Raw genomic sequence first — 23,489 nt, 5'->3', positions numbered from 1 at the left:
TCTCTCTCTCTTTCTCTCTCTCTCTCTCTCTCTCTCTCTCTCTCTCTCTCTCTCTCTCTCTCTCATAAGTATATCTGTATATCCTCGGGTGAGGATTAAAAAACATTTGGAATCTTTGAACAGTATACATCAAACCTCAGTTCTCAAATGTCTTCCATCTCAAATAATTCAGTTCTGGACCAAGATGTTTATGGGGAAAAAGTCCCCAGTTGTCATACAAAGCTTCAGTTCTCATCCAACAACCTTTTCATGCTGATTGATATCTGTATGATCAGTCAAGCATCTCTCAGGCCACAAACAAATGAGAGAATGCAGGAGTATGAGTCAGTTTATCACTAAACCTTGCAATGTTAATGTCTCAGGAAGTTGTTCTGTCTACTATATACAAGTTTTTTGGGTGTTTTGTTTGTTTGCTTTAGGTGTTCTGGAATGGATGAATTCAATTTACATTATTTCTAATGGAAAAAAATGATTTGTTTTTCAAACATATAGTTTCTTGAACAGGCTTCCTGTGTGAATTAAGTTCAAGAACTAAGGTTCCACTATAGCTATTTCACAATTTGAACTTAATATCCTAAATACTGCTGCTTTAAAACAGTGATTACAAAAATAATTTTTTTGATGCAAACTGAATTTGTCACTTTAAAAGGATACCAAAACCAAAAATCTTTAAAATTTATTTCTACCAGTCTTTTTTTTGAGCCAAATTACTTTTTTTATTGTTGACAGTATTATAGATGTCCCTCATTTCCTCCCACCTTGCCCCCTTCCACCCAGTACTCACCCCTCCCCAGGCCTTTATCACATTATTGTCTGTGCCCATGGGCTATACATATATGCATATATGTTCTTTGATTAATCTATTCCAGTACCCCCCACACCTCCTTACCCTCTCTAGGGTATATCAGTCTGTCCCATGTATCTGGTCCTATTTTGTTCATTAGTTTATTTTGTTCATTAGATAACACATAAAGTGAGAACATGTGATATTTGACTTTTTCGACTGGTTTATTTCACTTAGCATAATAATCTCCAGGTCCCTCCATGTTGTCACAAAGGGTAAGAGTTCCTTCTTTTTTAACAGCTGCATAGTATTACATTGTGTAGATGTACCACAGCTTTTTTATTCACTCGTCTACTGATGGGCACTTGGGCTATTTCCATATCTTAGCTATTGTAAATAATGCTGGGTTGATTAACATGTCTTAATCTGAGAATAATTTCAGCTAACAACTTTTATAGAATCAGTGCATTGAAGGCCTTAAAAGTTGTCTGGTATAATCTCACTCCATTCTCCCCTTTTCTATTCATGCTTCTCACATTACCTATTGCCTTATCTCAACTAGAGGAGCCAGTGATTCTTGTATATTTACTCTCCAATGCTAGCTATGTAATATTTTGCCCCAAAATATTGTTATCTGTTATCAATATAAAGCAATAATTATGTAATTAAAGCATATTATTGATTAAAGTAAGAGTCAGACAACAGGCAGATAACAACTGAATCTTAACTAGAGAGAAAAGACATATTGAAGAGACTATGGACCAATTAGTTTAACATTGGAAATAGATTTTTAAAAACTTTTGTGACAACTTAGAAAAAAACCCAGGGATGAGCATTGATATCTTCATGGACTCACCAAAAACTAGTCACGTTGAACCAATACTATTTCTTTTTCTGGTAGGATTACTAGATGGGACCACCATACACACAGTGGCCTTTTAAAAATCATTAAAAATTTCATGTTACTGGCCTTGACTATATGGTTATATAAGGTCTTTTTTGACTTAAAATCCCATGTGTTTTACCTAGTAAACATGACTTAAATTTTTGCTGAGGAATAATTGATTCATGATTTTCATATACAAGTTTTCTTAGAATGCCGATTAATGGATCTTTGCAAACCTGGACAGAAATCTCAAGTGCTAAAACTGGCTGTGTCTTTAACCTTAAACTTTTCCACATTTATTTATTTATTTATTTATTTATTTATTTATTTTATTTATTTATTTAAAATATATTTCATTCATTCCAGAGAGGAAGGGAGAAGGAGAAGGAGACAGAAACATCAATGATGAGAGAGAATCACTGATCGGCTGCCTCCTGCACTCCCCACACTGGGGATCGAGCTCAAAACCCAGGCATGTGCTCTTTACCTAAATCGAACCCGGGACCCTTCAGTCTGCAGGCCAAAGCTCTATCCACTGAGAAAACCAGCAGGGACATAATTTTTTTTCAATTTAGATCAAGATATAGAAGGATCTTTGACATATATGACACAATAAAAAAAGAATAGCTAATATTTGAGATAACAAAAGAACAATGTGTGTGTGCACCTGTGTGCCCATAGCCTGAAAATAAGAATAAAAAAAATCATAAAATATTTGACAAATAAATTTGAGTTCAAATATAAATTATACTATATATTGTATTTGAAAAGTAGAAAAAATACTTAGTATATTGTGGTACACCTTCAAAATAAATTATATGCAAACTTTAAATATATATTTAGGAAGAATTAATAATAGCATACCAAATTCATATCACATAATTATAAGTTGAAAAATAAGCAGACAAAATTTCTCATAAAGTATTATCACAAGTTTACAGAATTTAAAAGCAAAACAAATAAAAGGATAAAAGTCACCAAAATGTTAAATGGGAGTGGTAGGAATGGGAAAAAAGAAGAGCATGGTGGGGCAGATAAATTGTTTTCAGATATTAAATGACATGCCATGTGGAAACAGAAATAGACTTGCCAAACTACAAGGTTGGGAGACAGGTTAAATATAAAAAAATAAATTTCTAACAAAGCTGTACCCAAATAGGTTGAACTGCTTTTGGAAGTGGTCAGCTCCTTAATAGTAGACATATTCCAGTTAAACCTAGAGGACCATTGCTCAGGAATTCTGTGGATGATATTTCTGCATTAATTTAGATGACTTTTGAAGTCCCATTTAATTCCAACTTGCTCTGTCTCAAAGTTTCATCCTAACATTCAACACTGCTAAAAGCTCTTGGAATTTTAATTCTCATACAATATAGTAATTACCCCTAAAAATCTCTAAATATGGCATCTATGCTTACATTTCAATAATTCATTAAAAATTAAGAATGGAGCAAGGCCTGATACAGAGCCTTACCCCACACTCCTATAAAATTATGATTCACTAGCCATTAACAATCTGCACAATACAGCTGTTCTTTAGGTGATGATTTTGGTGGTTCTCTATACCTGTACTTGTGTTATTTGTTTAAAATCCACTTTGACATTATTATCTGCTCATAAAAAAATTAACATTCTTTCCTCAGCTGATCTATTTATTTGCCTAAAGCCTAATTTTTGCCAATGTGAATAATGACAATAAAAAACATAAGATAATAATTTTAAAAGTTATAAATCTTTGAGAAAACACTAATTTTTCATACACAAATGGCAAAATAATTAAAACATTGTACATTTTCATAGAACCAGGCCTTAACTATCATTCATAGTTTTATTTGTATTTGTTAATATTTCTGAATTTAAACTCAGGACAATAGGAAAACATTTTCTTCCACTTCAAATATTAGAAGCAGACTCGCAGTCTTGGCAGAAGTAGCAAGACCTGTGCCCCAATCCTATTCTTGTCACATATTCTCTGGAAGGAGTTCCTGAATAAATTCCAGGGAAAAGAAACATCTTACAAGAACTGTGGTTCTATAGAAGGCTCCACATGCCAAGGACAAAAGTTGAAATGTTTGTGAAAGCCCCATAGGGCTCTTATATTAAAGGGAAAGATTTGCAGCAGTGATGACTAGGTTCCAGAAGAACTGTCAGAATATAAAATAAGAATAGAAAATGGGACTTGGACTGGAGAAAAGGGTAATGGTAATGGCAAGTGAATGGTAGTAGGGACACTAGTGATAGTAGTCTCTGAGTAGGACAACAAGGGTTATACTTATACATAGTTATTTAAAGAAAACCCATATTGATAAAGACATGAAATGTGGAATTTTCATTTAAATAAAATCAAATTAAGATGAACTATAAAAATATCACAATAAAATAATGAAATAAATATATTTTAAAATCATTAACCCTCATTGAGCATTACTGTAACTCAGGCACAATGATGAGCATTTTATATACATTATATTATTTAAAACTGATAACAAACCCATGAAGTAGGTTCTAATGCTATTCTTATTTTTCTAATGGAAGTCAGAGTCTCAGAAACTATATGTGATTTATGCTCATTTATTAAGTGGTAGGACTAAGATAGAACCTGGGTCTGTCTAACTCTAATGAAATTGTTATTCTATGCAGTTGTTCTCACTGAGAACTAAAGAATATTTAGCTTTGTCCCATGATCATATCTTCCATTTTGGAAGAATCTATAGATAGTCAATGAGTTGAATGTTTAAAAGTGTATTTCATCACTCAATACTGTCTATAAATCATTGCACTTCTATGCCCCTCCACCTTTGACAAAGCATTTTAGTATAAATAAACTTGAGGTCCACTGTGTGATTATTCCCACTTGAAAAATATACTGTTTCCCTTCCATGAAACTAAACAGAAGGTCTAAGAGAAAGGAAATTATTAAGCATTCTACTGAGTGTTTTTTCCCAACAAAATCTAAGATAGAGGTCAATGAATAAGTGTGTGCAGACTGGAACTTGAATCCTCTAGGGTGACTGTAGGCTAATTAATAATTAATGCCAGAGCCATGGTGTTTGAAATGCAGATGTGATAACTGGAGGCCTGGCAGTGCTGTTCAGAGGAAGCAGATTTAGATGCTATAGGGAATAGGCACTCCCTTGCCGGCTGGCTCAGAGAGCCAGCCTGGGTGCAAGGCAGGGCCTATGGTTTAGATTATATTCCCCTCAGCTGTTAATTACCTGAACCTACTTTGAAGTTTTTCTCTTTTTATCCTCTGCATGAAAAGAGATTGGTTCAGCCAAGGGACTTAGAGAAATGATCAAATACATGGGGTGGAGGGAAGGGGGTGGAAATAGAACTTCATATATAAGAAGATAACAAAGAAAAACACATAGAACATACAAGAACATACATTATTAGAAAATGTCAAATTGTGACTCATTGTTTCAAACACATTGTGTTTCTCAGTTGTTCTAATAACATTTGATTTTAAGTAAATGTGTGAACTTTCTCTGAATACGTATAGCATAAAAGTTCCATGTGTATTACTATATAAAGTGGTGCCTTAACTATAGATAGGTGTTTTGTAATGCTATATTTAATTCAATAGAGTAATTTAAATTTCTTCATATTTGAAGCTATTTACAGATAATGGCAACATTAATAGAATTAGCCACAAACTGCTTCTATATAACCTGTGGGTATTGAAATCACTCATTCTCAGAATAAAAATAGAAAGTGCCATTATTCAATGGAGGAAGCTATAAGATATTAGAAAATTGTGGAAACAAGCTGCAGTTAAAAGAAATCTAAAATTAATGATGATAAGCTTAACTGAATGATAAAGCACCCTAGCTTGTTTTCAGGATGTGTGTGAATGAGCACAAGTTAAAGAAGCATGGCTATTAACTATTTAGCAAGTGGATTACAATGTCTAGATTAGATATAAAGCTGAGGTTTATTTGTTTGGTTTTCCATTTTAAATATTATTTTTAGTCCATCTACTCCAGGAAAAGCAATTTGCTGAGATACATGCTACTCACATACGAACAAGATTCTCTCTTTGCTGCAAAAGCATGCAGACATGAAATAGCTAATTTTCACCTGTGAGAGTATTTCTGAATTTTTTGACAGGAAATTGGCACTGAAAGTACCACCAAAGGAAAATGTGTACATACATTAAAACTGACACCTATGGATCCAGTATCATCTGACTAAGGTGACAGCAAATGCACACAACCAAATGAGTGAGTGACGGTCATAGGCTCAGACACAACACATAGACCTCCATGCAGTGGTCTGGTTTTATTTACTTTTATTTCCATTTAAAGGGGCACTTTTTGAGTAGAGTCCTTAAACTATTAACTCAGGATGAAAAACTAGAAATTTTCTCATTAAAATCTATTGCTCAAAATGCAAATTCTCAAAAATGTAGGGCTTGCCTTGTTGTACACTTTCAATTTTCATAAGCAAAAAAAAAATCTTCATTTAACTAAATATCTTCTATTAAAGGCAAACACATTTAGAATTTTTACAATTTGTGCGTTATACAGCTTTCCCAGTTGTGTTTTCATTCTGAGAACGTATACAGTATATTGATACTAATGTTATATAAAATTAACAACAAAAACTAAATCCATCTCCATTCAATTTTGATTCTAATTATACTGATGTAAGGCAAGAGGGCCAAGTCATAGAAAACAGAGTCTATTTTCATACTGATTTTATCACAATCAGCTATCTCTGCAGTATTACATTGCTAGAGTCCCAAGTGTTAATGAATATGTAGCAATTTTCCCAGGCTTTACATGTAAATTTTGTCTATTGAGTTCCCTGCTACTAAGAAAAAGAAAAAAAAACAAAAACAGTACTTGAAAAGTTTAAGCAGCAAACTACAGGCAATTCAAAAAATTTTCAACCACTAATATCAGCACCTAAGATTTTTATGGCCATAGCTCTTTTCCTCTATGGATTTTCATGGTTACATATGTATTGTGGGTACAACTCAATTTTAAAACAAAAACAAAACTCGTTTCTTTTGAAACTTTTGTTGTTTCAAAGATGAATTCCAAATTTTTAAATTATTGTTCCTCAATACCAAATGAATCCAAATTTGAGACTGATCATGTTCAGGCTTCATTTATGTTCTTTTATTTTAATTTTGTTATATTAACAATATGCTAACAATTCATTCATATATTTTCAATTTATATTAACACTCTCATCACTTGGTCAATCCAATTTAAGGAGGAAGATAGTTGAAAACTTCATCTCCAGCTAAAATTCAGAGGGAATATGTTTTAGCTGAGAGATCTATGAACAACAGAGATATAAACTAAAACCGCCCAATGGTGCCACCACAGCATTAGGTTAAGTTTTCCACTTTATTTCAACCTGTGTGTTTACATCCCCCTTCTCTCAACTTCAACATAACTATGTCTTCGACTGACAATTGCATATTTTGTAAAGACTTATTCAATTCCTTAAAGTACATTTTAAAAAGTTTTAATTTGATCTAGTGGCATAATCTTGCATAAGTCTGAAAATTTTAATATATTTAAAAGTGATTTAAAAATAACTTGCCATAGCAAACAATATTTAAGTCATAGAAAGTTGCAGCCATAGTTATTATATTAGTATGGAATAACTAAAGCTTTCTTCTCTATGTCAACTGTATTTTAAATGTTTTTTCCCCTCTATATATGCTTTCCACAGTTCATTTTCGATCATGGTTCATATTGTAAAACTGCCCTGTGACTAGGAACTCCTACACACATACGTGCACAATGTTCTGACTTTCCACTGCAATCTAAAATTTGGTTAGATTATCTAATTTGTTTTGTGTTCTTTTTACCTGCAGCTACAGGGAGACTGAAATTAAGTTCTCAATACTTTATCAGTAAAAAGCATTTGGAAAGTAAATAGATCTTAACAGAAATGTTTGTGTGTGTTTTTTTGCCTTCAGTATGAGTGACGTATGTTGCATAAGCTATGCACTGCAAAGCGGAGGGAGACTTCTTTACCCTGCAAAAGGAAAAGTAAAACATTGAAAACGAATTTTAATGAAATCATAACATTAAAATAGTTTTATATTAAATCTTGCTAATTTTCTAGGTGAGGGCTGTGAAGTGAATGTGAAGAAACATTAAAAGAGAATTGAATTTGCATTCCTTATGCCACAGGCACGTTTACATGACCTTTAAAACAGAATTAAAGCTGTATCATCAGCAGCTGTAGGCAATTCACATTACTAAGGCAATCAAATCAGAATGCTAAGCTAACTATAAAACATGAAATAAACTTGATATAGAATCATCTCAATTCACTAGATTTACTTGCAATTTACTTATACACTGGCAGTCATTTCAAAGCAGTTTGCAAATCCACTAAACCAGAAATACTCCAACATATCTGAAAAGTGTCCAGTTATAAGTATGTAAGCTAGGAATACTTGAACATATCCTTATCAACAAACCTCCATCATTCATCAGAACTAGCTTATTTAATGATCATTATTTACTTTCAACAATCAACTCCAAAATTAAGCATAATCCCATGAAGACACAATGCTGTCTGATATATTGTACATGAAGAGATGATTTTTGTTTCCAAACAAGTATTTGGAAGAGTTTATAAATAATGCTTAAAGGCTATTAAAATTTAACTGCACTTTTTAAAGTCTGAACTTTATTGTATTGTTTCCCAGCATTCCCCACACCATCTAATAACTCTATTCTGGTTTCCTTTAATAACATGTACAAGTATCACACCTCTTAAAATATGCTAGTATATATTATAAAATAGAGTTTTAAATTTAATTGTATGGGAGAGACTTACTCTAAAGAGATAAAAAGAAAAGAGTAAATATATTTATAATTTGATTCAACTCAATAGATGTTTTTAAAAAGCTTGGTCACTTTCCATTTCCAGTAGTCAAACCTCAGAAAAAAAAAAACCACCATATTCTATTTTTCCTAACATGTTTCTATTTACGTATTGTGACTTATTTTCCTCCTTTTTATAAAACTTTGAGGACTCTTTGATAATATAAATAACAGCCTAGGGAATATATTTGATAATGCAGTTCTGTACTTTAAGGGGTAATGAAATGGGGGACAGAAATACTTCTCTCCATCACTAATGTGGGTGTTTGTATAGGACAAATATTAGTTTTCTACAAAGCTGTCAACTAGATGTTCAAAGAAAACTAAATTACCATAGCTATAAGACTCAGTTTCTGCAGAGTTCAGATCCATACGTAAAGTTCAGATCTTTTTTGAAGGCAATTTACACTAAAATTTATTTGTTTTCCAATATGCAAAGACTTGTAAAGACTTTCTCTCTCTCTCTCTCTCTCTCTCTCTCTCTCTCTCTCTCTCTCTCTCTCTCTCATAAAGGTGTTCACGATCCATTTGTTTAAGGAGGGGGGAGCATATCTAGCATATCTAATGCTTACATCAAGTGCCTGGGGAAATATTGTATTTAAAGATAAAGAAGAGAGCAGATATGATTGGATTATAGATTAACTGAGAACAGAAACCCAAATCACTCTTCAAAAGTAGAAATAGTAGAAAGATGGTAGGTGAGGGAAAGGACAGAGCTTCATTTTCACTATCATTTGAGTAAGTTAAAAAAAAAAAAATTTGGCTGTACAAAAGTAATGTGAGTTGTTGGTATTTAGATTGTCCTGAGTTTCCTTAGAAGCCTAAGGTTTCTCTTGCCCTTGTTATTGTTAAAAACAAGAAATTTGTTCTTTTTGAGGAGAATTAGGCAGGTTTAAATCCTGCTGTTCTCAATGTGATCTGAGTTAACATCTTACTGCCAGGACAAAATATTTCAGGGTAACTATCACCTCCAACACACACAAGAAAAGTCCTGGGGATGTGCTCTTCTAAGCACACCCCAAGGGAGTGTGTCACTGACGCAGAGCTGTGGTAACATACAACATTTGGCAGTGAAGGGGCTGGGCCTTGTCTCCTGAGAAAAGGTTTCCTTAATTACCTTAAGTTTGTTCCTGTCTACAAAGGGGTACATTGGGATTAGGAATGGTCAAGGGGCCCACTTGGCAAGATGCAGGTTTGCTCGGGGACAAGAATACTAAGCCACACTGACCAGGCCCAGGGGATTCTAAGAGACTCACATCTAGCAGGGTCCCCAATCTCATACAACTCACACAGCTGCCCTTGTTCCAGCTCTTCTTGAACTTCACTCCCTCCTTTCACTTCTAACCAGGGAAATTCAGCTTCACCTCCATTTTAAGAGCCCTACTCCAAATAGAGGACAAGAGCCTGGGAAGGGCAGGGTTGTGAGGGCCAGGAGGCTGGCAAAATTAGCTCCCCTCACCAGCTGCCTACTTGTCTGAATAGGACCCAGTTGGCCCAAAGAATTGGAATCCACAAAGTTATCTTAAGACAGGATCTCTTGGTTTAACACTGCCACCCTGGTCCTGGCTCAAAAACCTCTACTTAGAAGGCTAAATTCTGCTCCAGTCACTGGGATTCATCCCAGGATTTTAGCCAGGCAATTCAAGAGGTGAGGGATCCTGTTATAGTCCAGATAGCTCCCCCCTTACCAATGAGGTGGTGCACTGAACTTTGGAATCAGCTCCTGGATTCTCTCTGGGTGTGACTCTCTGCAGGTTGGAACAATCAAGACAGGCTAGTCAGGAGGGATTCATGGCTTGGGTATCAGACCCACAAAAGGGAAAAGCCTGGTGAAGGGCTGGGTTCTTTTGCTGGCTGCCTGAGCACCAGTAACTTGAAAAGACATTCCAAAAAGTTATTGGCTATAAAACACACACACACACACACACACACACACACACACACACACACACACCCTCAATGGCATGTATCTCCAGGCAGCAGAAAACCCAAATACCAGATCAAGTAGATATCCTTCTGAGCAGGAAAGCCAAATTGATTGCCCCAATGGGGAGTGGGGCAAAGTGCAAGAGATATCTGAAAGACAGTACAGGAGATTTTAAGAGCATGTTGGAAACCAGCATCCCTTCCCCAAGAACTAACACAACAATCACAACATAGGAAACACTAACATTCTTGTGAAAAAAGAAATGTATTTGCAAAATGAATTTTCCCCTAAACTCTCTTTAAATTCTCTCTCTCTCTCTCTCTCTCTCTCTCTTCCTCTCTTCCTCTCTCCCTCACCCTCTCTCTCGATACAGACATATAAATTATTTATTCAATCAGTTTTTCTCAGAATCCTCAGCCCTCTTCCTCTACCTAAACCCATAAAAATAATAGAAATTTCTAAATAATTATAGCAAGTTAAATGTGGCCGCCTGCTCATTTTCGAATGTGATATATGTTCTTTACCAATGTGGTACCCAGAAATATTAACATGAATCCCCAACACTCAGCAGATTACTTATTTTCCTATAAGGGGCTTATATTTTCCATAGTTTCATTACTGCAAGGTAATGCAGATACCAGCTAATTCAATAAATACTACTTGCTAAGGAAGGGGGAAGTGAGTGTAACTAAAACAAAATCTCAATTATGAATGAAGTTGGAGCATTCTTACAATTTTGCACAATAAAACCTCAATTTGTCCACGAAGAAGAAAGTGAATTGCAATTTTGGGCACCTCTATTAACTACTATAAAAAGCTTATAAAAAGCTTCTATTGTTCAACTAGGTGACTTAGTGATGTTTCAAATACTGATCCACAGAGTTTAAAGTAATAGATCATCTCTACATGCCCTCTAATCGATCACACAGCTGGAATTATTTTTTCTCATCTTTAAATACCATCATTTCTGACTTTAACAAAAAAAAAATCAAGATACAAATAAGAACCACCACTACAATTTAAATTTGGAAACATTCTGCTATTCCATTAAAAAAAAAAAAAACAATTCCACATGGAAACTTTTTGTAAAACCATTCACTAGATTCTTCAAAACTAAGCTCTGTTTACAATGCAAAACAAGTGACTGGCTAATGCTCACAATAATTCCTAGACACCCCAGATACTGGTGCTGGGTAAATGATAGCCACACAGAGTACTGCACAGTAGCTTTGTCTCTATAAATCTTTTTCCTGGAACCCTGTAACAGTAGGGTTCACCCACTGACAATGGCAATGGCAAGAGAAGAAGTAACCTCAGAAGAGAAACTGAGAGTGCATCAACACGACTTTAGGAAAGCAGTGGTAGGAGCTAGCATCCTTTCTCTCTGCAGTGAGGGTCTCTATTGTCCCTGTCTGTCCTCTAACCATCCTGTCAGAGGCCTCAGCCACACAATGCCTCAGAACTTCCCCACTGACATTCAATTTTGATAGCAAATGATTAGTGTTCTTGAAGATCTGGGTATTTTTATGATGAATAATTTATTTTTTAAATTACCCTGTATTTTATGTGGCATTCACTGTATGCTACCACTCCTTTCCCTCCCTCTCCCCTTTCCTCTAAAGAATCTTTTCTTCACATTACAGGAAAGCCAACAGAGATCTAAAAAGAAGCTAATTGGGCTTGAATCCACATTGACTAATATCTACTAATGCTAGCTAATAAAAAAAAAAATTCTCCCAGAATATTATGACCCCCTTCCCTCCCCCACACAGTTTGCCAAGAATTAAAAGAAAAAGAATAACGAACGATAACAATGACAACTATAAGAGTGGGCTGATGCTCTGAAGGGCAGCTGAGTCTCACACCAAGAAAGTATCATGAGCTCAATGTACAAACACTAAGAAAAAGGCTTTTTTCTCTGCTGCTTTCAAAAGCTGTTCAATTGTTTCCCTTCCCTTATGAGCACCTGGTTATAAAAAGAAAATGTGTACTTGTCTCTATCAAGCCCAATCTAACTTGTCCTGTTTCAAAAGTGAACTATGTTGAAGATGAAGTTTTCTATCTCGAGGTCATGCCTATGTGCCACATCCTATGATCTGGAGCTTCATGCTGTACTATACACATTCAAATCTGGCCTTTCAGACTTCTTTCCTGACCCTGCTCTCCAACCTTCACCAGCCCCAGCTCCAGACTGCTTCCCGTTCCTCCAATTTGTAGGGATAATGAGAATTCTTCCTAATCTATACTCACATAAGAAATATACAAGAGGCATAATCCCTGTGGCTGGGGCACTTTCAGAAAGAGCCTGGAACAGGCTGCCCAGCTGCAATCATGCTCTCTCTTTTCTACAGGCATGCAACCTGAATCACATTAATATGCTTAATTTCTTTTGTGAGTCCTTTTCTTGCTTGGAAAGGGAGGAGAAAGTGTCCTGGGAAGACTCTCAGGAGTTGTTATATATCCTTAAATTTTATAAGGGAGGAGAGCCACTATGAACCCCTAGGTTGCAAATAATTTAATAAACACACAAGTAAATCAAGCCAATCGGACTTGCTTTTGAAATTAACTGAATTGCCCTCTTAGAAACCAAGAATGTGATGGGTGGTGTGAGGTGGCAAATTGGGGCATGAAGGCAACCCAAAGAGAAATGGAGTTGGTGTCTGGTACTAGCCTGGCAAGGGAATGGAAACCTGTGTTGCCTTGCTGGGATGGGTGTATGGATTTGCTAAAATTACATTTCCTCCACTTGTAAATCAGGCTCCTCTCCAGGGGACCATTTAGCTGCCCCAACCTGGTAGGGTTGGGATAGCTATTATTATATTAAAACCATAGCTCTAGAGGGGATGGGGTAAATCAGATCTGAGGACCCAGCAGTGGACTTCAAGATCAAGGTGAGAACACCAGCTGTATATATAGTCCAGCCATGCAAGAGAGCAGTTTATCAGTGGTAATGTTGAGTTTAAGGCAAAATTCAGTCCATGAAAAATAAGTTACCAACTATTTGCAACAGTAGCTTCACATGGACTTAATTTTCTCCCATGTCCAGATGGGGTCGGCTATTGAATGAGGCTCTTTTATTTTGTATGGGGCAGGGGATTTGTGACCATGGTCCCCCCTTTTATTCCTCTCTCTATGGAAACCCAGATCATGGGGAGAAATATGCGAAGCTGAATAAAGAGAAGCCGCAGAAAGGAGCGCTTGAGAGCGGCATCTGTTACACTTGGGAAGTTAGACTGACAGGAAAGGGCCAAGGAAACCTCTCCAGTAGATCAGTTAGAACAGCAAGATTTGACTATATTCAGATATTTTACTAAAAAACAAAACACTTTACTTGCAAGAGAAGATTCTTATTATAGTTGCTCCAGGATATGCTTGCACCTGAATCTAATAGATGGACTCTATATTCATGGGAAGTAATTTTTAAAACAAATAGAAAGAGGACAGAGAGATAAGAATGAGATGGAGGGAAGAGGGAAGGAGGGATGGAAAGGAAAGGAAAGGAAAGGAAAGGAAAGGAAAGGAAAGGAAAGGAAAGGAAAGGAAAGGAAAGGAAAGGAAAGGAAAGGAAAGGAAAGGAAAAAGACTGTGGTTGGGTTTTGCTCCTGACAGAAGGTATTCTTACATTAAAAGACTGCAAAACAAGGCTTTAAAAAACTTGTCCCTGGGCACAGATGCCTTCTACTCTATAATCCCCCACCTGCCCCACACAAGCCTGGGAACAATTTGTCTGAACCTTTTTTGTGTGTCTGGCCAAACCAGTTGCCCAGAGCAGAGGCCAAGGGCAAGAGGAAGGTTGATTGTAAAGAACTCAGGCAAATCAGACTGGGAAAAGGACCCCCTTCTTTTTCATGCAAAAGCCTTATCAATTGATAATTGCCTTAACGCCCTGAATGGTCAGACTAAGATTAGCAACTCTTTCACCCAAAGGCAGCTGCAAGGTGGGGGTGGGGAACCCACCACCGCAGCCCACAACAACGTGGCAATGATCATGATCTTTTCCTAGTATGGTTTCTTCACTGTGCTTCCTTCTGACCTCTAAAGTGACCTGACACAGACTGGCAAATGGATCCTTGAACAGACAGCCTAACAGAGCACCTGAAAACTTGTATTTTGTTTGATTTTAACAAGTTCTCTTTTTTTTTTCTTCAGGAAACAAGAGTTCAAGCACAAATGAGGCTGCGTTCTTGCAAAGGAAGATACACACATTTGGCAGTAAAGAAATGACCTTCCTCGGCAGAAAAAAAGGAGAGAGAGAGAGAGAGAGAGAGAGAGAGAAGAGAGAGAGAGAGAGAGTTAGTTCTAGGTTAAAAGCAGATAAACCTTTACAATAGTACACCAGCAAATGAAAGCACAATTTCAGTGAGGGATGAGGAGGCAGGAAGATGGCAAATGATAAATCCTATCTGCCAATAATTACTAAGTGTTTGTCCTTTATAAAAGAAAGAGTAAAAGAAACAAATACATCTCAACCAGATGCCAGGTTTTCCTGCCTAATAGACAAAATTTACATTTACCAACATAAACTCCTATTGCTCTGTGCTCTCATAAATAATTACTTATTTCACAGGAAATAGATGCTCTTTAGCTATATAAAGGAATGGCAGAATAAGCTCACCTTGTTTTTATTTTTCTCATTTTCTTGCATTTTCTTCAGATCTGTCTTCTTAGGGAAACTAATGCCTTAATGACTTTCCGGTAGCTGCAAGCCTTCTTTTATTTCTGCTAAATATATGAAAATGTATGCAAATTTAAATCAAGTTTAACCTAGGAGCTCTTGCAATATATTTAATGGAATTTCAAACCAATAAGAGAACTCTAATGCTGTCTTCTGTAAATGCAAATATAATTATGCAGCTAGAGTACCTCCAAAATTATGCAATGAAAGGTCATTTTTTTTTAACTTCAGAGATCACATTGTGAATCCAGTGTTTCCTTATCCTAGCTAAAGCAAATCTTTGTATTTCACCCCACTCTGCTTACAAGCAAAACCGTTGCGTGGGTCTCTGGAGCACTCGGACTTATCCTCCCCTAACTTCTAAAAGCTTAGGAGGAGTACAAATCTTTCTCCCTTTCCTTTAACCAACATTTAAAACAGTCTTGTTCTCTCAAGCTGAACAAATTCAAGCTTGATGGGGATGATGGGGGTAGTGGTACTTAATGCCAATCTTTCTCTCCCTCTCCCTCTCCCTCTCCCTCTCCCTCCCTCTCCCTCTCCCTCTCTCTCTCCCTCTCCATCTCCAGAGTACATTAAACTACTCCTATTTACTTCAACTGATCAGCAATGGTAGTGGGGGAGAATAAATACATTTAAAAAAAATTTTCCCCAAAGGACAGCATTGGGCGGGGCAGTGGAAACTTCTCCTGTGTACCTATTGGGAGTTGGTCTGCTGAGAGTCTGGGGTGAGTGTGAGAAAGGGCTGCCAGCTTCTACAAGCATTGCCTCTGACAGAAGTTTCAGACCACTGATGGGAGCTGACATAGAGCCATAATAAAAACCAAGTCTTCCAAGTGACCAACTAGATTGGAAGGCAAACTTCAAAATAATTGAATTTTGCCAGTATCACATTGGATTTTACTTTCCAGAATATTCAAGTTCTTCATACCTTAAATCATTTTTTTCCAGAAGAAACTAGGCATCTCTTTCTTAGATGCTTTCTGACCTTAGTATTGAGTTTCTTATTAATATAAAGTAAATAAATAAGTCAAAATGACTCTTACTGGAACCAATGACTTTAGTATAGATTCCAGTTCCTATCAAAGAAGTTCCCTTGCTCAAAGTTTGTAGTCAGATTCTGTTTTGCAGTCCTCTACACACAACTAACCCAGAAAGTCAAATGAATCTGAGCAAAATCTATATCCACTAAGATATAGATGACATTCAAGCTAGTGATGTTGTTTTCTTAATATTTTTTTCGTTCTCTATTTGGGTTCACCTAAATAATATAAAAGCCAGTTTGCAGCCCCAGCCCCTATCAGCCTAAAAGCACACACACGAACACACACATCCCTCTCATTTTTCCCGCTCCACTACAAACACGGGCGAAGTAGGTGGTGGAGGTGGTGGTGGTGGTGGGTTAACCAACTAATCTGTTGTTGCCACTCAGCGTGAGGCAGCCAACCGATCAGAAAGATTTGATTCACTTCCTGCTTGGGTCTCACTGCAACTCTCAGAGCTTCGCCAGCCTAATTTGGAATGCTAGCCCAGCCTCCCGCACCGCCATTGGCCGAACGCACGGCAGGCCAGACCAAGACGCGCTGCGATTGGCCGCGGTAGGTGTCGGTAACTCTCTGGCTGCTTTGGCTCCCCCGCAGGATAGATGTCAAAGGCTGAAGCTGCTCCCTTTGCCACATTATAACTAGTAGGGGATCCTCACCGACCATGGCCACAGCTGCCTCGAATCCCTACAGCATTCTCAGTTCCAGCTCTCTGGTCCATGCGGACTCTGCGGGCATGCAGCAGGGGAGTCCTTTCCGAAATCCTCAGAAACTTCTCCAAAGTGATTACTTGCAGGGAGTTCCTAGCAATGGGCATCCCCTCGGGCACCATTGGGTGACCAGTCTGAGCGACGGAGGCCCATGGTCCTCCACATTGGCCACCAGCCCCCTGGACCAGCAGGACGTGAAACCCGGGCGTGAAGACCTACAACTGGGCGCGATCATCCATCACCGCTCGCCTCACGTCGCCCACCACTCTCCGCACACTAACCACCCCAATGCCTGGGGGTCGACCCCGGCTTCAAACCCGTCCATCACGTCCAGCAGCCAACCCCTTAACGTGTACTCGCAGCCGGGCTTCACCGTGAGCGGCATGCTGGAGCACGGGGGACTCACCCCACCGCCGGCTTCTGCCACCGCACAGAGCCTACACCCAGTGCTCCGGGAGCCCCCAGACCATAGCGATCTAGGCTCTCACCACTGCCAGGACCACTCCGATGAGGAGACACCAACCTCGGATGAGTTAGAACAGTTCGCCAAACAGTTCAAACAAAGAAGAATCAAGTTGGGTTTCACGCAGGCCGACGTGGGGCTGGCGCTGGGCACACTGTACGGCAACGTGTTCTCACAGACCACCATCTGCAGGTTTGAGGCCTTGCAACTGAGCTTCAAGAACATGTGCAAGCTGAAGCCACTGCTGAACAAGTGGCTGGAGGAGGCTGATTCGTCCACTGGGAGCCCGACCAGCATTGACAAGATCGCAGCGCAAGGCCGCAAACGCAAGAAGCGAACCTCCATTGAGGTGAGTGTCAAAGGTGTGCTGGAGACGCATTTCCTCAAGTGTCCCAAGCCGGCCGCACAGGAGATTTCCTCGCTGGCAGACAGCCTCCAGTTGGAGAAAGAAGTAGTGCGTGTCTGGTTCTGTAATAGAAGACAGAAAGAGAAAAGAATGACTCCACCAGGGGATCAGCAGCCACATGAGGTTTATTCGCATACCGTGAAAACAGACACGTCCTGCCATGATCTCTGACTGCGGGAAGCCAGCAAGTGATCGGCCAAACGAACTGGGGCAGCGCGGATTTCTCTTTCTCTCCTAACTCCCTTCCTTTCACTCCAGCTTCATAATTGCTATCTTTGTAGCTCTCGCTCTCTCTCGCTCTCTCTCTCTCTTTCTCTCACTCTCTCTCTCTCTCATATTTTTTATATTTTATTTCTTTACCCCTCACCCTTTCAACAGGGGATTCTAACATATATTAAGGAAGGAAACACACTCATTTCAGGCTTCTTAACGCTGATACACAGTTTCATTAAGCACTCCAGGCGAGGTTCTCGTATCCCCTGCGGTCTGGCAACAGTTTTCTCTACAACCTTTTCTGCAGATCAATATATATTGTTTACTTTGAGTAAGGTTTGTTTGGTTGCTCCTTTCTAGGAATAGCAAGGAGTGGGGAAATTTGGGGGCGGGTTAGGGATTGTGGGAGGGAGATGGGAAGACAGAAGATGTGTGCCTCTAAATAACCTTTCAGCGCCTTGGTTATAGCAGCTGTATTTCAGGTGAAATCTGTTTTACAATAGACTAGTTTTGCATTTTTAAAAAAAACTTCTATAGCGTTTTTAAATGTCTGCGGTGTTTTACTACAAGCTGTACACAATATTTGTGAGATAATTTGTATCTAATCGACCACTCCACTTTATTATTGCTTTTATTATTATTCCTTCGTTGAGCTAATGGTTTTTTAATTGCTTATAAAAGCGAGAGGAGGCTGGAAGGAGGAGGGGGAGAAATGTGCCTACCTTTCACTCATGGCCCCTATCCCAAATCTGTAAGAAGAGGAAAGGATACAATGGAAAAAGAGTTCTTGATACGTATATGTTTGTTTTGTTTTGTTTTGTTTTGTTTTGTTTTGTTTTCCCCCGTGGGCGGAGTGCCTAGAATGGGCAGAATAGGCAAGCTGATTGGGTTTGCAAAGTAGTGCGAAGTAGGAGAGGCTGTTTTGAAAGATTCTGCCCTCCCTGCCAGAACTGTTGAGCCCTTGCTGGGCTTTTACAATGCAGATCTGGGTGCCAGAGAAGAATTCAGTGGCAGCGCTGGGGCGATAGAGGTAGTCGTGAGGAGCTGAGAGGACTATGAACAAACGGAGGTCTGGAATGCCTGCACTCGAAAGCTCCCCAAGGGCCCAGAGCCTATCCAGGCCGACCGATCGCCAGCGCTACCCCACCTCGGCCCTCCTAGGCGAAGGACTTTGCCTTCAAAGGCTATTAATTTCGCTGGAGAAGAGGACCCGGAGACTCTGGCGACAGTCAGTGCCTCCCAGTTCGGTTCACCTCCAGTGCAATGTCTGCTCCTTGAGTAAAAAAATCCTCGGGAAGGGATGGTGAGGGCGCTCTCTGCTTTGTGCAGAACGACAATGAAATGATTGGCAAAGGTCACAGGAATTTTGGTCTAGCCTCTTACCACACCCTTCCCGTGTGTGTATATACCGCTGCCCCTGAGTGAGCTCACACCGGGAGCCATCTCCATGCCTCGGACAAGCACAGCTGGTGGAATGCCACTGCGAGGATTGAGCTAGCTAGTGAGGGCCTGGGCGGCTGGGTTTCTGTTTTTTGTTTTTTTTTAATCTCTCTGTGTGTATGCGTCTCTCTGTGTGGATGTGCGCGTGTGTGAGCGGTGTGTGAGCGTGCAAACGTATGTGTGTAGATAGTTGTGTGTATATTATTACTATTTACAATAAATAAAAACTACAAAAAAATATTGCTAGACTATGTAGAGATCCAAAAAGTATGCATTTGCTGTGGCTTTACTGCTCGCTCTCAAGTCCACATGCCAGGTCCACAGACAGACCTCATAACCAAGGAGCATACATGTGCTGGATCGCCAAGCACCTGGGAGCTTGTATGACCTGGTTGGCAGCCTAGCTGGGCCTCCAGGGGCAGTTGCAGTAGACAAAGCTTCAAACTACCTAAGGACCAGATACCCTAGTGCCCCCTGAGGAAGATGCCCTAGTATGGGTGCCAGGGCTCTGGTCCACCACACTGTGTGTCCCCCAGCTGCAGGTCCAAGAGCATGAGTTAATTAAAATCCCAGACGCTTTTTCTTTTTTTTTGTGAAGCCTCTGCATTCTGTTGGTAATTGGGTTTTAGTTCTGGAACTTTTTCACACATCGAGATCATGTTTTACAACTGTTAGGGTTATTTGTTTATTTGTTTGTTTTGATTTTTTCTTTGCAGTTAAGCACTATGGTTCAAACCTGAGTTAACCCAAATATTTCTGCTGACTTTATAATTGTACAGTTTTGTATATTAAATGTTTTTGAAGTTATTAATTTAAAAAAGATCATTTAGTTTATTCATTTAGTAACTGATGTATAATAAATGCTATTTTCATTAAGAGTTGCTTTTTCAACTATTTTATTCAAATTGCCTATTGCAGTTGCCAGCAATTATTTATTTTCAATAAATTCTGCATTGTGTTATAAAGGAGACTCTTTCAAAGATGAGTTTGGTGTCAAAAAGAAAACAATTCACTGTAATGTTTGATGTGAACAGTTTTAGTCAAGGGGTTTATATTGACACAATATTTTATTGTTGTAAAATATTAAAAACATTTAAATAAAACTTTTTTTCAAAAAATCTGTGGGTTTTTTTTTTCTTCCCTCCTGCTTGTGTTGTGTGGTAGTGTGTGAACTGAAGCGTTTAAACAGAGGCACATTCCTGGTGAACAGTGCATCGGCTTTGCTTCAGGTTAGAAATCATTGGTCAATGTTTTGATTCTTGATTTTCTCCTTCTAACTTTTTGCCTTTCATATAATTGCACACACAGCAGGGCCCCATTATCATGCCTGTACCCACACCCATACTCAGGCAAAACACATTCCAAATGTTGGGAGACACAGTGGCTTAAAGAAGGCTAACAGAGCAGGACATTTATTTCAAGAGGTGCTATCTTTTTAATGTTCTCCTAAAAGAGTGTTTGTTTCTCTAGTCCAAAAGATAGAGACTTCTCTGAAACTGTGCCTCCTGAAATTAGACCCAGACTTTCCATGTGGCATTTATCTCATCTAGTTGCAACCACCTTTCTTCTTTTTCTTTTCCATTCCTGTTCAGTGTCCTTCTGGTAGGTGAGCCCCAATTCTCCTGAGAAGGGTTAGGAAGGTGACTGTATGTAAGGAGAAGTGCTCTCCTTTTCCTTGGACCCAGAAATTCCAGTAAATTGTCCACTTTATGTTGCCCATTAAGGCTAAATTAATTCTTATTCATTCCTATCTGAGTTTGGAGGAAGGAAAAATATTGCAAAAAGACATTAGAAGGAAAAGCTTGATTCATCACTCTTCATCTTACTTCTAAATACCATTTCACTTCTGTTATTTTTCACAAGCCTATAATTTTCCAACAGTAAAATTTTCCTCAATTCATACTCTGAAGTATTTTTTGTTAGACGAAGAAAAATTATTTACTCATTTCAATAGGTAATGCTTATCACATGTAATGTCTTGCATTTTTTAGATTGCCATCATTTATAGTTGCACAGTTCACCATACACATATGAGCATTATATATAAAATATACTACATGTTGTGTGTATACTCATAGGCATATTTCTCTTTATAAATAATACTGATTTTTATAGAGATGTATAAACAAACACAAAATCCATAGTCCTAAACCTGTTGGTTCTCTTTTGATTCATACCAACTAACCTCTTTCTCTTTCAATATCATATAGCTCTTTTTACAATTTTTTTTCAACTACAGTTTTATTCAATATTATTTTGTATTAATTTCAAGTGTATAGCATAGTGGTTAGACAATCATATGCTTTATAAAGTATTCCCCCAGATATTTCCAGTACCCAACTAACTTCATATATAACTATTACAATAATACTGACTATATTTTCTTTGTTGTACTTTACATCCCCAAGACTATTTTGTAACTAATAATAAGTACTACTCAATCCCTTCACCTTTTTCACCCAGTCCCCCAATTTCCTCCCCTCTGACAACTATTAGTCTGTTGTCTGTATCTATAAATGTGTCTTGAATTTATTATAAAGTTATAGCTGATCTTATAAAAGTATACAGAAACCAACTAGCAGTGTATTCTGAACTCTTTAATGGAACCACAAACAGATATTTTAGGAGATACTTATATAAATATAAATAGGCATTTATCACTATCAGTATTTTTTCTAGTTATTACTGAAACATATATTTTATACATATTTATGAGACGTTTCCTTTTCTGCCTCATTTATTTTTCTTAAAATATAAACAAAGTCTAGTTGGCTTTTATGATGACCGCCTAACCAACCTCATTATATCATTAGTATTACATTTTCATTAAAATTTAGGATATGTGGTGCCTCTGTCTTAGACTTCCTTTGTATTGAGGTTGCCACCACCCCAGTCCCAACCAAGGCCTTTGTAGGAGAGGCGGCTTTAACCTGTTTCTCTCAGGTCCAGGTAACAGTGGCTCTCTCTCCCATAACAAGAATGTGTGGGTTCAAATGAACAATAATTATTTACCTTAATTAATGGGGTAAAAGTAAAACAGCTTCACCTTTATTACCTAACAGAGCAACACAAAAGGAATATATTGAGGGGTGGAGTGAGATACGAAAAGAGTAAGCATTAAGGTGCTACAGATATGTAAACAAAGTCACATATGCAAATCAAGTATATATTTTTATGTAAACAGACATAAATTGATTATCTATATGTCTGTGACATTCTATATGCATAACAAAAGGGAAATGAATTATTAAATTCTAGCATGTATCCTAACAAGAAAATAAATGTTATGCCTGGAAGTTGGTTTCTTATCTTTACAAAGAAAAGTTTAGGGGAAACCACTGCCTAAATTAGTACATGAACTGTATTTGTCTTTAATAAAATAAAACACTGTTTCCCTTGGAAGTATTTAGCATTTAGATATTTCTCGTGCTCCCTAGTCAGGATGCTGTTGTTGCTTTAATTGTCCATAGGCTATAAGTAGCCTTAACATAAATTTCTATTTTTATTTAAATTATATTTTTAGTAAGAAGGGAAGAGATAAAACGGGAATGAAGAAGTAGGAAATTATTAGAGGTTAAGACAGAGTTTTCAAAAGAAAAGAATGTATTTTTCCACCTGTCAGATCTTTATAAAGACATGTGTGGAACCTCAGAATTGAGATATTACATCTATGATATAATATGTAAAAATCCACACATGTGACCCTTTCAAAAAAATCTTGAAAGGAAGAGAGAATAACAATGAAAAACAATACCATGTGAATTGATATCCCTCACACTCACCCATTCTGTAAAATAAAAAAGATAGAACACTTTTTATACATGCCCCAGATAGTAGTTTTAAAAATAGCAATCTTCCAATTTACATATATATATATATATATATATATATATATAAATTTTTAAAACATTATGAAAAGTGAATATAAAATATATTTAAAATCAATTAAGGATTTTTTAATGAGATAAAATAAATGTATCTTTTCTTAAGAGCACTTCTGATAGAACATTTCCAAAATTAGGAAATTATTTAAAAAGAATAAAGTCTCAAAAACAAATTTCGGTTAACTTCTATCTAAAAGGTAG

At 37.7% G+C, this 23,489-nt stretch overlaps 1 protein-coding gene across 1 annotated transcript; it reads left to right on the top strand.

The window, feature by feature from the left end:
* The first annotated feature begins 16,836 nt into the window (after positions 1–16,836).
* On the top strand, positions 16,837–17,922 carry POU3F4 (POU class 3 homeobox 4). Its single transcript, XM_008155336.3, has one exon. It carries the CDS (start codon positions 16,837–16,839, stop codon positions 17,920–17,922), a length of 1,086 nt encoding a protein of 361 aa, XP_008153558.1.
* The last annotated feature ends 5,567 nt before the right edge of the window (positions 17,923–23,489 follow it).

Source organism: Eptesicus fuscus, chromosome 1 (assembly GCF_027574615.1).
Source record: "Eptesicus fuscus isolate TK198812 chromosome 1, DD_ASM_mEF_20220401, whole genome shotgun sequence".
In the NCBI taxonomy this organism is placed as follows: Eukaryota; Metazoa; Chordata; class Mammalia; order Chiroptera; family Vespertilionidae; genus Eptesicus; species Eptesicus fuscus.
This window is presented reverse-complemented; position numbering and strand designations above follow the sequence as displayed.

Excerpts from the sequence above, each read along its gene's own strand:
- POU3F4 (XM_008155336.3), top strand. The coding sequence starts at position 16,837 with ATGGCCACAGCTGCCTCGAATCCCTACAGCATTCTCAGTTCCAGCTCT.